We start from the raw sequence: 15,073 nt of genomic DNA on the forward strand, positions 1-15,073 counted from the left end.
AATAACACTTGCACAGTCTGTGCTATCAAAGTCGCTGCAGAGTTAGCTTGTTCCGACTCTAAATTATATTATACAATGGAATGGAATAATTTATAAGGGTAGCAAAAGCTTAGTGTAGGGTTTTAATAAGAGAATGGGGTTAAATCAGTTAAATCACACTATCCTAAAATTCCTAAAAAGTGTAAGCCCCATTTAAATGGTTCAAGAACTTGCATGCAATATTGGATACATTGCTAAGTACAGAGTATAATGAATTCAGTCATTCAACCAAATACCACAATGTAACCAAAATTGCATACAAGTTCTAGAACCATCTAAATGGGGCTTCAACATCTATTAACCTGAATGTCATTGGCCAGTAATATCTAAAATATCCTTAAGTTGTCTGTTACAAGGAAACATTTGAAGAATGCATCTTGTCCGTTTTCATTTCAAAGATGTACTTGTCGGGAGGTTATTAAAAACTATAATTTAGCAAAATGTCTTTTAGAATTTAGTTCCTTTGGCCAAGTGCCTCCTTATTAGTGTATAAAAATTGAGTGATTGTTATGTTAAAGCATTATAATAATTACAGTCTCAATTCTAAATATCCAATATTTTACCGCCATTTTCATTGATTCAAAAAACAAACCCGCGAAAAGTATAATACAATATCTCCTACCAACATGAGATGTATCAAAGATGAAGATATATTTAAGTGGTTATTTTTGCGACATGGCATGTGTGAAAATTTTAGTAACTTGACTATCACACATCATGCATATTAAGCCATGCTGCTACTGAGTTATACTACAAAATCCACACCACACATCCTAACCTAACCTAACATTAAAGCGCTGTAATAATTTCCTTCTAAGCTACTTTCATACAGACAAGAACAGAATGGACCATAGGCTTGGCTTGGGGGAAAGCAGTGTCCCAAGTTAGAATAAAATGACCACAAAGAGTTTTGTGTCACATCTTCAGTAACTGAGATATTTAGCAAAGCAACCTCGTAATATGACTTGAAACAAGAATAAATGCATAGAGAGAGGATCTAGAACATTCTTCAGCCCACTTTTTAAATGGCTGAACCAAATTGATTGCAGACAAAACATAACGGAAAAACAACAAACTTATTACAGAGTTCACAAAATTATAACGTAATTAACCAAATTCGAGCTTTATGATTGGTAATTTGTTCGAAAATAGAGCAAATTAGTAGATATGGAAAGAATGTAAGTACTAATAATCGTTTAACATTCTATTAGCATTTAACAACGAATTAAATAAAGCTTAACATTCTCAAATTAAATAACGTAAAACGGCAAATAGAAAGAGTCTGTTATGATGCTCCACAAATTTCTTCAAGCTTGTGTAAAAACGGGTGAAATTTCCTCGAAAGAGGCCATGGATAAAATTACGAAATAATGCTTAATACCTGCACCATGCACTCTACATTTATGTGTGAGAAAGTCCCAACAATAGGTAAACAGATTTAGCATAATATTACAATTCTATTCTAGGAATAAAGCTAAAAAATTATCAAAAAAGACTTACGAAGAGATATTAACGCCAATATGGCGGATGAACTAAAAATACGATGTTGAAGACTTCTGCAAAAGCAAATTATATCGATTTGCTCTAATTCCAGACACACTCCACACACATTCCGAGTATATAGTTTTACGATATTCCTATATATCTGCTGCTTAATCACAACGAAATTCACTGTCTTTTATTCCCAACAAGATATAGCACAACACGAACTCAATAAGCTAAGCTTCAGAAGAATATCAGACATGGCGGCCAAACAAGAGTGACGAGCGTCTTTAGTCATAAACTTCATATGGCACATAATTAGCTCTGGAAAAGAAAATATTGTAAAATCGTCATAGAAATATGGGAAAAACGCATGTATTTCATTATTTCATGTACTGATGACAAATGCTATCATAGCTATTGTGAGATTTATTTCACACAAGACTAGTAGGACAGTTTGAACGCGAAGACTCCGACGGAGACTGAAACCACAGACAATAGTTTACCATAAACATACGCTTAACTCTATAGTCTATTACACAGGTTCTATAGCGTGGGCAACATTCCAAGTTTATTGATCGGTGGAGTTTGAATTTCCACTAATGCCGGCCACACACGTAACTATAAATCGTAGCGATTAAACTGTGCAGTCCGATATGCGCAGTTTTATCTACCGTGTGTATGACAAATCGTTACGATAATCGACAACGATTTGTCATACACACGGTAGATAAAACTGCGCAAATCGGACTGCACCGTTTAATCGCTACGATTTATAGGTTAACGTGTGTAGCCGGGGTAAAGCCAAGCGCGCACCACGATTTTTTGTCGCGCGATAATTTAGTCGCAGAAATGTAACGTATGGGTTTATATGGCGGTGCGCGCATATGCGACAAAAAAATCGCAGCGATTTTAAAATTGTGATTTGTTACATTTTTCCGCGACAGCGCGCGACGCGATTGTCGCAAAGTGAATTGCAGCATATGAAGCTGTATGGCCCCGCGCGCACTGCGATAATAAAATCGCAGCCGGGACCTCAGTCGGCATTTCGCTCTCCAAGCGTCAACATATCGGAACCTGCTTCTCCAATGGAGTTACAAGATGAGACGCTAGATGTTGACCGTTTAATTATAGAAATAGAAGGAGATCACCTTTGTGGTATAAATACTCAGTCATACAGCGATTGCATATTGTTTCACGACAAGCGACTGGTACGACATCCATGTCGAGAATGAACAAATCGTCGACTTTTTCATCGCAGTGCGCGCACTGAATTTTCTGCGATAAATTACAGCGCGATTCTAAAATCGTGTCGCAAAAATTAAAATCGTGGTGCGCGCTTGGCGTAAGCCCCCATTCCCACGAGAACTTTTTCAACGCGCGTTCGAATGGCACAATCAGGGACGTTGCGGATGCAGATATTTGACATCTGCGGATGCGGATACGGATGCGGATATTTAAAGCATCACATCCGCGGATGCGGATGCGGATGCGGATATCAAAATTTGGTACTAAAAAAAACGTCAAACATTACATTTTTAGCATTTTTTATTTTAAAAAACCAAACGTTTAGTATTTGAGCAAGAATATAGGTGCGTTTTATTTAATAAACAGTAACTTGGCCGACTTTTTGGAATATAGACGATTTCGTTATAGGTAATGACGAAATTACCTAGCACTTACGCCGCCGCCGCCGCTAAGCCCCCATTCGCACGACAGCTTTCTCAACGCGCGTTAAAAAAGCGCTTGTATCTGTCCGCACTCTAAATTCGATTTAACGACCAAGGCTTAAAGTCGAAAATCCAACAACGCTTAATAAAAAGCGCCACCGCCATCCATTGTGTGAATAAATACACATGTGTCACACATACACAATAAATACACATTATGTCATGCTCGCTTAAAAGTCTTTGCTTACGGTGGCGTTGTTGATCGGGTCGCCACTTTCCCGAATGAAGGTTGAGGGAGGCGATGGCTGAGATACGCGTCATACTCGTGAACGGGTGCTGTTTGTGGAGACTGCCGGCCTAGCCAAGGTTACAATCGCTATCGCTTCGACAACGAAAAGCATTATGTCTCTCTATCACTCTTCCATATTAGCGCGACAGTGACAGTTGCGTTTCGATCGCTACGGAGCGTAAGCGATTGGCATTTTGGCTACGCGGCCTGTGGCCTATTTTATAAAGCTACAAGTTACAATTTACAAGCGGAAGTCTCTTTCTAACCCTATGTGTTAGAACGAGACTTCCGCTTGTAAATTGTAACTTGTAGCTTTATAAAATAGGCCACTGGTCTGTTAAGCTAACACGAGCTATTATACTTAGTACCTTTTATTAATTAATTACAGTGAGACGCCTCATTCTGTTCTCGTATGTTTCTTTTCTTTTAATGAATGTATTAATTATACAGGATATTGACTCTTGGAAACCTTATACATCTCTAAGGATAACTTGATAAACTATATAATCTTATAGTTCTGACACCTAGAGACATTTACACCTCTAAATATTATAGATTTTTTTTGTGTGTGTTTTTTTATCTGTATTTTGTATGTAATTCGACATTAACGCCAAGCGCGCACCACGATTTTAATTTTTGCGACACGATTTTAGAATCGCGCTGTAATTTATCGCAGAAAATTCAGTGCGCGCACTGCGATGAAAAAGTCGACGATTTGTTCATTCTCGACATGGATGTCGTACCAGTTGTCGCGGAGCTAATAGATTTAATATCAAATGTAATATTCATATACATATTTATAGCGACATAAGAACACACAATAATTATAGTATGATAGTAACCCGAGAAAGCAAGCTTGCCTATTAATTATTATCTTATTAGTCTCTACTACAACCATTGCATCATTTCTCTCTCTCTTACTGATAACCAGATACACACTCTGGTGACGGAGGACATGTACTCTCTCAGTCCTCCTCGGGTAACCTCTCTTGGTCTTGCCTGACACTCTGCCTCGGCCTGGCAAGACCCATACATACTATGAGCATGGTGGCGGGAACCTCTTGTTCCCTGACGGGCCTCCAACCATCCCCAAATAGCTCGCCTCTTCCTCCATAGACACACCATGCTCCTCTATAGGTTACCCTCTCATTACTCTCAGTCATGGCTTCGGGCCTTACGCTAAGCTTGACGCCAGCTGCCTGACAGCCCTATACATGATGCCTCTGGCCAGATACTTTAGGCCAGGAACTAAACTGTACATAAGTCTTATGAAAGCTTGCCATCTCAACATTACCGTCACACCAGCGATAATGACTATTAAAAGGGAAACTCACCAAGAGTAGCTGGCTCTGTACACTGCTCATACCATAAGCAGTCTGCACCTGTTTCCATCAGGTCTCCTTGCCTCTCCTATAAGTATTACCTTTTCTTTTCCTCACTTATTCTTCTCGCGCCGCCGTTACGACTTGATATTCAACTATTTCTTTTTCAGCTCAGTGTTACCAGGATGTAAAAAGCGAATGACAGTTACCTGTATTATTGGTCCGTATCGCGCATCATCGCGACACTCGCCACGGCAAAGAAAATGTTACAAGACGGTTAACAGGTGACGCGTCCATTCCGCTATCTTCTCTCTGGCTTTAATGGCAGCGTCTCTCTTCTCATTTCTACCAGGACTTTCGATTACTGAACCTTCAACAAAGTCTGTCGGAGTAGGGCAAGTTTCTTCTACAGGAGTCAGTGGATTTTCTTGTAATGATAATGATTCATCACTAGGAACGGTCTCTGGATTATTGTTATCAATTATCTGATCCGGAGGTATATCCGGGCTACTTGTGTCCGTTACAGGCACTTGAGGCATTTCATCAACATTACTGTCGTCTAAAGTATCTTCCACTCTTACTACTCTATTTTCTTCCTGATTGATCATTTCAGGCAGTTCTTTATTTGGTATACATGTTTCTTCAACATCGTCTACTTCTAACGGGTACAGGTGGCCAAGAGATCGTGTGAATTCCGTATCATTAACTTTGACTCTAGCAACTCTTACAACACCATCTTGGCCCTTAATCAGAGAGACAATTTTTCCCACTTTCCAATTTGTCCTATTCTTGGAGTCATCTCTGATTTGAACTATATCTCCTATTTCAGGTACCTTTTTAGATTTAATTCTTGGTTGTTTGTGTGTGTGGAAGGATCTCTCTCTAAGACTTGGCAGATATTGGTTAATAAACATTCTTTTATATTCTTCAAGAATCATTTGACCTCTTCTCCAACTTTGCACTAGGTCAACCTTTGTATTTGTCAGTTGTTGATTTGTCTGTAAATCTGTGTTTAAATCTAAGCACTGTCCAAGGGTCAAGAAGTCGGCTGGCTTCAGTACTTCTTCTGGCTCTGCACCTACTGCAGTCAACGGTCTAGTGTTAAGCACCGATTCCACCTCTTTAAGGACCGTTGTCATCTGGTTCTCAGTCAACAGATGTTTGTCCAACGTGCGTTTCAAGCAGTGCTTAACTAAGGCTACTAGTCGTTCATAAAAGCCTCCCTGCCAAGGTGCCAGCTGAGCTATAAATTTCCATTTAATACCTTTATTCATACAGTACTCTGACGACAGGACTTCACTGGTCAGTTTGAATTGGAGTGCGTTATCAGAGATTATGGTGTCCGGTATGCCCCTAATAGCTGTGAATCTCCTAATGGCTAGTAAGCACTCCTTCGCTGATAAGTCTTTAACTAATTCTAGATGCAAAGCTCGTACTGCTAAACATGTTAATAGACATATCCACCTTTTTTCTTTTCCTTTATCTGTATCTACTAGGACAGGTCCTAGATAGTCTAAGCCGGTAAAATGGAAAGGTGAGCTATAATTTACTCTTGCACTTGGTAGCTCCGGTGCTGGTGGTAACTGAAAAGGGCCTCCACCATACTTCACGCATTGTGGGCACCTTCTAATAACTTTCTGAACTTGAGCACGTCCCTGGGGAATCCAATATTTTTCTCTTATAATACTCAAGGTGTGGGGCACACCTACATGATAATTTTCTTCATGTGTCCTTTTAATAATCTGGGTTGCCAAAGGGGATTGTTTTGGGATCACTATTGGATACTTCTTATCATATGGCAAATTTGCTTTCCCAAAACGTCCTTTGCTCCTCAATACTCCATCTACGTCGCGGAATATTCCTAAATCTAACGACAGATTAGTTCTTTTTCCCATGACTTCGTTTGGAAGGTATTCTTTCTGAATCCTCTTAATGTTGTCTGTAGTGATATCATTTCCAGGTGTATTATCAATATTTGAAGGTTCCTCATTCAATTCCTCGACGAGTCCTTGCTCTTCTGTTGTGAGGGCTAATTCTTCACTTTCATAACCCTTCGAAGTCATCTCTGGACCATCAACTATCTCTAGAGCCCTCCCAACCAAGCAAAGCTCTTTATTAGTTTGTGTGTCATTAGGCCAATGATTTTCATGTTTGGTAAGGAATTTTGGTCCATAAAACCATAACTCTTGTTTCTTTTGCCATAATTCTGGTCTAGTTGCTATATCTGCCGGGTTATTTTTTGTATCCACATATCGTAGTTCTATACCCAGGGTATGGCTGGTTTGTTTTATTTCATTAACGCGTCTTGCTACAAATGGAGGCAGTAATTTGCTTGTCTTCATCCATGCCAAGACAACTTGGCTGTCAGACCATAGATACAACCTTGAAAGTTTTATATCTATATGATCATGTATATATTTCATTAACCTGCTACCAATCAAGAAGGATAACAACTCAAGTCTTGGGATTTTCAAATCATTTTTGTCTTCTATTGGTGTGATCCTCGTCTTAGACATCAGGAAAGTGACTGCTGTTTTGTCTTCGCCTATAAGTCTCAAATATACAATCGCTGCATATGAATTCATAGACGCATCTGTAAAACCATGTAGTTCATATCGTATGATCTTTCCTGTTTGTTCGCATGTATCTCCGACGTATCTTTGAACTTCTATGTCTTTTATAGCAGCTAGGTTTTTAACTATGTTTTCCCATAACGTCTGCATATCATCAGGCAGTGTATCTTCCCATTTCAGTTTTCTTTTGCAGAGTTCCTGGAATAATAACTTTCCAGGAAGTATTAAAGGTGATGCAAAACCACAGGGGTCATATAAACGTGCTAATACTTTGAGCACTCCTTTCTTCGTGATTCCTCTTGACTCAGTGATAAAAACTTCTGGATCTATATTGAGTTGTAGGGTGTCATTCTTTATATTCCATAATAAGCCGAGAATCTTCATCTTATCTGTCCGTTTTTCTCTCTGAGTTAAAGGAATTTGCTCAATAAAGTCTTTGTCATTAGACATCCAGTCTCTAATATTCATACCTAGTTCCTGGAATACGCGGTTTGTATCCTTGTACAGTTGTAGAGCTTCCTTGTTGGAACCAGCTGACGTTACCAAATTATCCACATAACATCTGTCTGCTATTTTTGATAGTAGGGAATTTTCTGTCTTTGAAATATGATGTCTGATGGTCGCTGTCAATAAAAAAGGACTGGATATAATTCCAAATGGGACACGACAAAAACGATACTGTACTATATTGTCTTCTGTTACTTCCTTCGAGGGATCTTTCACCCAAAGAAATCTGGTAACGTCTCTATCTTCTGTTTGAAGTCCCACTTGGAGGAAAGCTCGTTCCACATCAGCTGTTATGCCTATCTTTCCTGTTCTGAAATTGAAGATTAGTCCCGTAAGATCTTCCAACATAGATGGGCCACCATACAGACATTCATTAAGGCTTTTTTCATTCTTAATTTTTGATGACGCGTCATACACTATACGCCCTCTCTTTCCCTTTTGATTTACAATATGATGAGGCAAGAAATGAACTGGATGTGTCAGTTCGTGAAAAGGTGAAGGCTGGACTATCTCAATCACCTTAGCTTCTAACTGTTCTTTTAGGATTTCTTTATAGTTGTCGAGAGTTTCTTCATCAGAACGTTTTATTAAGCTTTTCAACCTTCCAAGCGCGAGTCCGTAATTTGTGGGCAATTCCGGAGGATATTGTATCCACGGCCACTTAACTTGATATCTTCCTTCTTGGTACTTGACATTTTCGTTAAAATGGTGAACTGCTTCTTCTTCCTTTGTTGTCTTCGGTGAGTCCGTGATGCCAATACTCTCAAGCGCCCATAAGAACTTAACATCAATATTACGGAGGGGAAGATCTGGCTCGGAGAAATATGGACAGTTAGAATCATGACAACTACAATATGTCACGACTGACAACACATCTTCATTTTTATTATTGAAAGCCCTGTCGAAGCCTCCAGTCAGCCAACCAAAATCTGAGTCGATCAGATATAAGTCTTCTTTTATTTTTATAAGGTCTTTTCTGAGGAACGAAAAATACATGTCGTTACCGATCAACAAGTCAACTCTTTGACCGACCGATTCATCGTCCGCACTTATATCTATTTTAGGATGATTAATTTTGGCAACTGGGACGTGATCTGTTATATGTGGTACAATATTTACTTTTATTTTCTTCTCAATTTGTCTCTTTGTTAGAACAGTTACCTCCGCTGATGAACTTTTAATTGTGTAAGGTTTATTAGATCCAAATGTATAGACAATTAAATCAACTTCATTGTTCTTTTTGATTTCAAGGTCTTTTGCCAATTTGTCTGAGATATATGACCTCATACTCCCACAATCCATAAGTAATCTACATGTCAGGTGTTTGTTGTGCTGGCTTGCTATCTGTGTTACTGCAGTCTGTAAAAAATTGCACACACGGTTACATACATTAACTGATGTTGTTTCTACCATAGGAACAGGTTCTATATCTATTTTACCTTTCATAGTTTTCTGCGGGCACAAAGCTCTGTTGTGTAATTTATTACAGTGATGACACTTCCTTTTACTGAAGCATTTAGAGGCTCTATGGCCATTCTTGAAACATAAGAAGCACCTTTGTTGCAGTCTACTTATCCTTTCTTTGATTGTTTTATATTCATTACAATCATCATTGTAATGTCCTGCTTTGCCACAGAAAATGCATGAAATTTTTGGCCGTTTAGACTTAAATGTGTTAGTTCTGTCAAACAGCCTCTTGCGTTTTGCTGGTCTTTCTCTTGTAACTTTAAGTAGGGTTGATGTAGATCCTGACGTTGAATCAGCTGTTGGTATAGATCCAGACGTTGAAGCAGCTGTTGATGTAGATCCGGACGTTGATGTTTGTAACGTTTGTGGTGTTTGTATATTTATTCTTTCCATGGCCGTTATGACCTTATCTAGTGCTTTCTTTATGTTGTCTGTACTTTCTTCTTCCGAAATTAAAATTTTAACCTGATACAATACCGTTTCTGGAAACTTATCTAATATAATCCCTCGCAAATAGCTTGCTTCGGTGTTTTCTCCGTATGCAGATAATACCCGTAGGTGAGTATCTATGTTATTTAATATTTTTCGGCACTCAGTAGTAGATTGGGCTCGTTCCAGATTTAATAAGGCTTTGTTGTGAGCATCTATTACGTTATTTTTCTTCCCAAACCTATTTTTAAGAATTAAAGTTGCGACCTCATAATTCTGGTTAGTCGTCTCCAAGCCTTCAATTGCTTGGAGTGCCGGACCCTCTAAAGAACCTACTAAATATGATAACTTCTCCACGTCCGCTATATTTTTATTCTCTACGTTGGCCACGAATCTGTCCCAAAACGAGTTCCATTTCAAAATGTCGCCATTGAATTTAATCAAGTCTAATTTAGGTAGTTTAGTTTTATTTTGGGTGTTGTTCTCTTCGGAATAAATTTTGAGCACTATTTCCATCTTCGTTAAAGCGTCCTCTGCTTGAATTTGTAGTTCGTCACATTCTTGATAAAATTCTTTCTGTGGGTTCGTCACGTGATTTATGTATTTGTCCAATTGGATTTGAAATTGAGTTAATTTACTCTTTAGATCGATCTTATTTACAACTAATTCTTGTTGTTGTACTCCTACTCCTGTTTCGACTTTGTTCAGTAAATCTACCGTTATTTTTACAGTTTCTTTCAGTCTTTCTACGCGGGAGCGCAACGCTGTAGAAAGAATTTCTTCCATCTTGCTACCTCAACAGTCGTATCCTCTTCAGCATTCACTTTCTTTTAAATGAATAACTTATAAAAACACAAATCTCACGCCATTATGCACTTGCTAAATATTTTCCAAACACGACAAGACAAGACAAACTTTTTATTCTTTTTCGCAACCACTTCAATACGCACAGTGGCATCTAGGTTTTTGGCCACAGACGGAATTGTCATCGGACCAAAACCAACTTATTAAATAATTAACGTAGATGCAAAACATAATAATAATAAAACAAAAACACGCTAATAAAACCACAATATCGTTTAAATTCTTTATTAAGTATACATAGTATTCATAAAAAATGTTAACTTATAAAAATATTCGTTCAAATGAACAATCGAATAAAATCGATTCCCGAACGTAACAACTTAAAACATATCGCTGTCTCACTCTGACTACAGCGACGGCTATATTTTCGTCTCTCAACATCTTAATCATGTTGAGTACATAAATCGAATGAATCGATGACGCACATAAATCAATTAAATCGATAAAGACCGGAATAAATTTAAATGCGAAATAAATAAATAGAGGTTGAATGTTTATTTCAGGTATAAACAGTAAATTACTTTTAATGCCATAATATAATAACCATGCCAATATTCGGCTTCAGTAGTTGCACTGTTCATGCAACAAAATTCTGGACTCTAATTCCATATGCAATGGTTACCAATCTCATGCTCTCACAATACTCTACAGAGAGACTACCCAACCGAAAAAAAAAAATGTATCTATATACATTTCGGCTTGTCAATAAATAATTAATCATTAGAGCCTGTTCAGAAATAGAAGAGCTGCGGAATGCATTGGGCCCCATACACCCCACAACTCCTCCACCCCGCACAGACTTCAGCTCTTTTCTTTCATCTGCTTGTGATGGATTTCAATTCTTTAGCAACTCCACCAAATTATGTCGCGGAGCTAATAGATTTAATATCAAATGTAATATTCATATACATATTTATAGCGACATAAGAACACACAATAATTATAGTATGATAGTAACCCGAGAAAGCAAGCTTGCCTATTAATTATTATCTTATTAGTCTCTACTACAACCATTGCATCATTTCTCTCTCTCTTACTGATAACCAGATACACACTCTGGTGACGGAGGACATGTACTCTCTCAGTCCTCCTCGGGTAACCTCTCTTGGTCTTGCCTGACACTCTGCCTCGGCCTGGCAAGACCCATACATACTATGAGCATGGTGGCGGGAACCTCTTGTTCCCTGACGGGCCTCCAACCATCCCCAAATAGCTCGCCTCTTCCTCCATAGACACACCATGCTCCTCTATAGGTTACCCTCTCATTACTCTCAGTCATGGCTTCGGGCCTTACGCTAAGCTTGACGCCAGCTGCCTGACAGCCCTATACATGATGCCTCTGGCCAGATACTTTAGGCCAGGAACTAAACTGTACATAAGTCTTATGAAAGCTTGCCATCTCAACATTACCGTCACACCAGCGATAATGACTATTAAAAGGGAAACTCACCAAGAGTAGCTGGCTCTGTACACTGCTCATACCATAAGCAGTCTGCACCTGTTTCCATCAGGTCTCCTTGCCTCTCCTATAAGTATTACCTTTTCTTTTCCTCACTTATTCTTCTCGCGCCGCCGTTACGACTTGATATTCAACTATTTCTTTTTCAGCTCAGTGTTACCAGGATGTAAAAAGCGAATGACAGTTACCTGTATTATTGGTCCGTATCGCGCATCATCGCGACACCAGTCGCTTGTCGTGAAACAAAATGCAATCGCTGTATGACTGAGTATTTATACCACAAAGGTGATCTCCTTCTATTTCTATAATTAAACGGTCAACATCTACCGTCTCATCTTGTAACTCCATTGGAGAAGCAGGTTCCGATATGTTGACGCTTGGAGAGCGAAATGCCGACTGAGGTCCCGGCTGCGATTTTATTATCGCAGTGCGCGCGGGGCCATACAGCTTCATATGCTGCAATTCACTTTGCGACAATCGCGTCGCGCGCTGTCGCGGAAAAATGTGACAAATCACAATTTTAAAATCGCTGCGATTTTTTTGTCGCATATGCGCGCACCGCCATATAAACCCATACGTTACATTTCTGCGACTAAATTATCGCGCGACAAAAAATCGTGGTGCGCGCTTGGCTTAAGAGACCATATACATCTCTTTGTAATTGTAATACGTTAAGCCCCCTCCAGACTATGCGCGTGAATCGCGGGCGAAGCCGCGAACGTGAGTGTGGAGTCGATTTCGCAGGTCTGCGTTCAGGACTCCACACTCGCGTTCGCGGCTTCGCCCGCGATTCACGCGCATAGTCTGGAGGGGGCTTTAGATTGAATTGTTAGTTTTATTTTATAAAATTGTTGATGTTATTATTTTTGCTTTTATGTAAATTCAATGTTGACGTGTAAAAGTGCCCTTGTGGCCTATTTGCTGAATAAATGTTGATGTTGATGTTGATGTTGATGTATCCATTTGTGACATTCGAACGCTTTTTTTAACGCGCGTTGAAAAAGCTCCAGTGTGTATGGGCCGTATTTCGTTACTGACTTGGTCGACATCCGCATCATGCGGATGTCCCGCATCGATTTTAGGCGGATGCGGATGTTGAAAATAATGCGGATGCATAGAAGGTAGGATCGCATAGAAGTGGTATACGCGTGCCTCCGTGAGGGGCAAAACATACGCAAATGCGACACTGTGTATGGTCGAATTCATTTGTTGCCCACCATTCTCCATACTAATAAAAAGGTGGGGAACAAACAAAAAGTGAGACTGTGACAAGGACAAGCAATAATACCGCTTTCTCTGCTACTCCTACTGAAAGATACATAAGAATATCCCGTTCTGTCAGTTACCCCCACCACTCATGCCAGATCCAGGTATATCCTAGATTCATGTGCGGATGTTCCGCGGATGCAGATGCGGATGCGAATATTCGCAGCATCCCTGAAATTGATAAGCCCCCTCCAGACTATGCACGTGAATCGCGGGCGAAGCTGCGAACGCGAGTGTGGAGTCGATTTCGCTGTCTGCGAAAATCGACACCACACTCGCGTTCGCGGCTTCGCGCCGCGATTCGCGCACGAGTCTGGAGGGGGCTATACATGTGTATTTGTTCACACGATGGCGGTGGCGCTTTTTATCAAGCGTTGTTGGATTTTCGACTTTATATTTCAGGAATTAGTAAGCATAACCCCGGCTACACACGTAACGATAAATCGTAGCAATAAAACTGTGCAATCCGAACTGCGCAGTTTTTTCCATAGACATCATATATATATAGACGGTGTCTCAGCGAGCTGTCACTGTTGCCACTTTTGTTTAGTGTACGATTAACAATTTAACACCACCTTGCTGTAGCCATGTCGACAAAGTCATATCGATAAACTATCGACATTTCTTACAATTTTAATTTTACTTCAAAGGTTTGACGATATCTAAAATGAACAAAAACGCTTTTATTCTTTATTGTGGTTATCAGATCACAATTTTATCGTCACGCCCCAGCAGGGAACCAAGGGAAAGTTCAGATATTTAATTAAAATACATAAATACCTACTAAGATATGTGTTCCGCAATAATTGAAATATTTTATTATATTCTAATATATTTATTATTCATTAGCATTTCAATTATGTATATGTTTAACGAAGATATTGAAGCTTCAATTAATAGCTATTTCGTTCCGCTGTGTAGCGTTTATCGATATATAACATTATTAAAATCGACTTTTCACATCCCTAAAAGAACACACATACACGCTTTTACGCACACTTTCACAGCCTGGATGCATCAAAAAAGGCAACACTTGATTTGAAGTTCACCTTGTCAGCAGTATGGTTGTCCTTTTTTGACAAATGGCATTTTAAAAGAGCGAGGAGAGAGAAATGATACTAGTTGCTGCGCCGTCAAATAGAACAATAAACGTAGGGGCCTTGGTTTTTTCTGCCGTGTGTATGACAAATCGTTACGATAATCGACAAGGATTTGTCCAAAGATTTGTCTTAGCCCCCTCCAGACTATGCGCGTGAATCGCTGTCTGCGAAATCGACTCCACACTCGCGTTCGCGGCTTCGCCCGCGATTCACGCGCATAGTCTGGAGGGGGCTATACACACGGCAGAAAAAACTGCGCAGTTCGGACTGCACAGTTTTATCGTTACGTATGTAGCCGGCATGAGCCCCCATTCGCACGACAGTTTTAAACGCGCGTTAAAAAAGCGTGAATGACACAAAGATTCTTTGATAGTCAAAGAGTAGTAATTGGTAGTAATTTTGGTATACAGGGTGATTCATGAGACGTGAGCAGGACTAATCCTGCACACTCAGTAACTGATAATTGATCGATCACCGTCGTATTTAGGTGAAACAATCACACTTTTTCCTATTTTTTAACTTTTTGGCGAGGGCAAATTTAATTCTCTACAATCATGGTCACCCTACAAGACCTAATTAATAAACATAAAACCTCTTTAACCGTAA

The 15,073-nt window shown here is 39.5% G+C and overlaps 2 protein-coding genes across 9 annotated transcripts in view; both read right to left on the reverse strand.

The window, feature by feature from the left end:
- The window catches only part of LOC134678549 (bromodomain-containing protein 3-like), a 36,413-nt gene extending 34,409 nt beyond the window's left edge, over positions 1-2,004 (reverse strand). For all 8 annotated transcript variants that reach the window (XM_063537142.1, XM_063537140.1, XM_063537139.1 and 5 more), the window contains exon 1: positions 1,540-2,004. The gene's annotated coding sequence lies outside the window, so the exon portion shown is untranslated. The remainder of the gene's footprint in view (positions 1-1,539) is intronic.
- Positions 2,005-4,237: 2,233 nt separating this feature from the next.
- LOC134678525 (uncharacterized) lies at positions 4,238-12,307 on the reverse strand. The gene is made up of 2 exons (XM_063537100.1): positions 9,322-12,307; positions 4,238-9,241 (listed from the first exon to the last, which is right to left on the reverse strand). Exon 2 carries the CDS (start codon positions 9,182-9,184, stop codon positions 5,069-5,071), a length of 4,116 nt encoding a protein of 1,371 aa, XP_063393170.1. The 5' UTR covers positions 9,185-9,241; positions 9,322-12,307; the 3' UTR covers positions 4,238-5,068.
- Positions 12,308-15,073: the final 2,766 nt, after the last annotated feature.

This window comes from Cydia fagiglandana, chromosome Z (genome assembly GCF_963556715.1).
Source record: "Cydia fagiglandana chromosome Z, ilCydFagi1.1, whole genome shotgun sequence".
Taxonomy (NCBI): domain Eukaryota; kingdom Metazoa; phylum Arthropoda; class Insecta; order Lepidoptera; family Tortricidae; genus Cydia; species Cydia fagiglandana.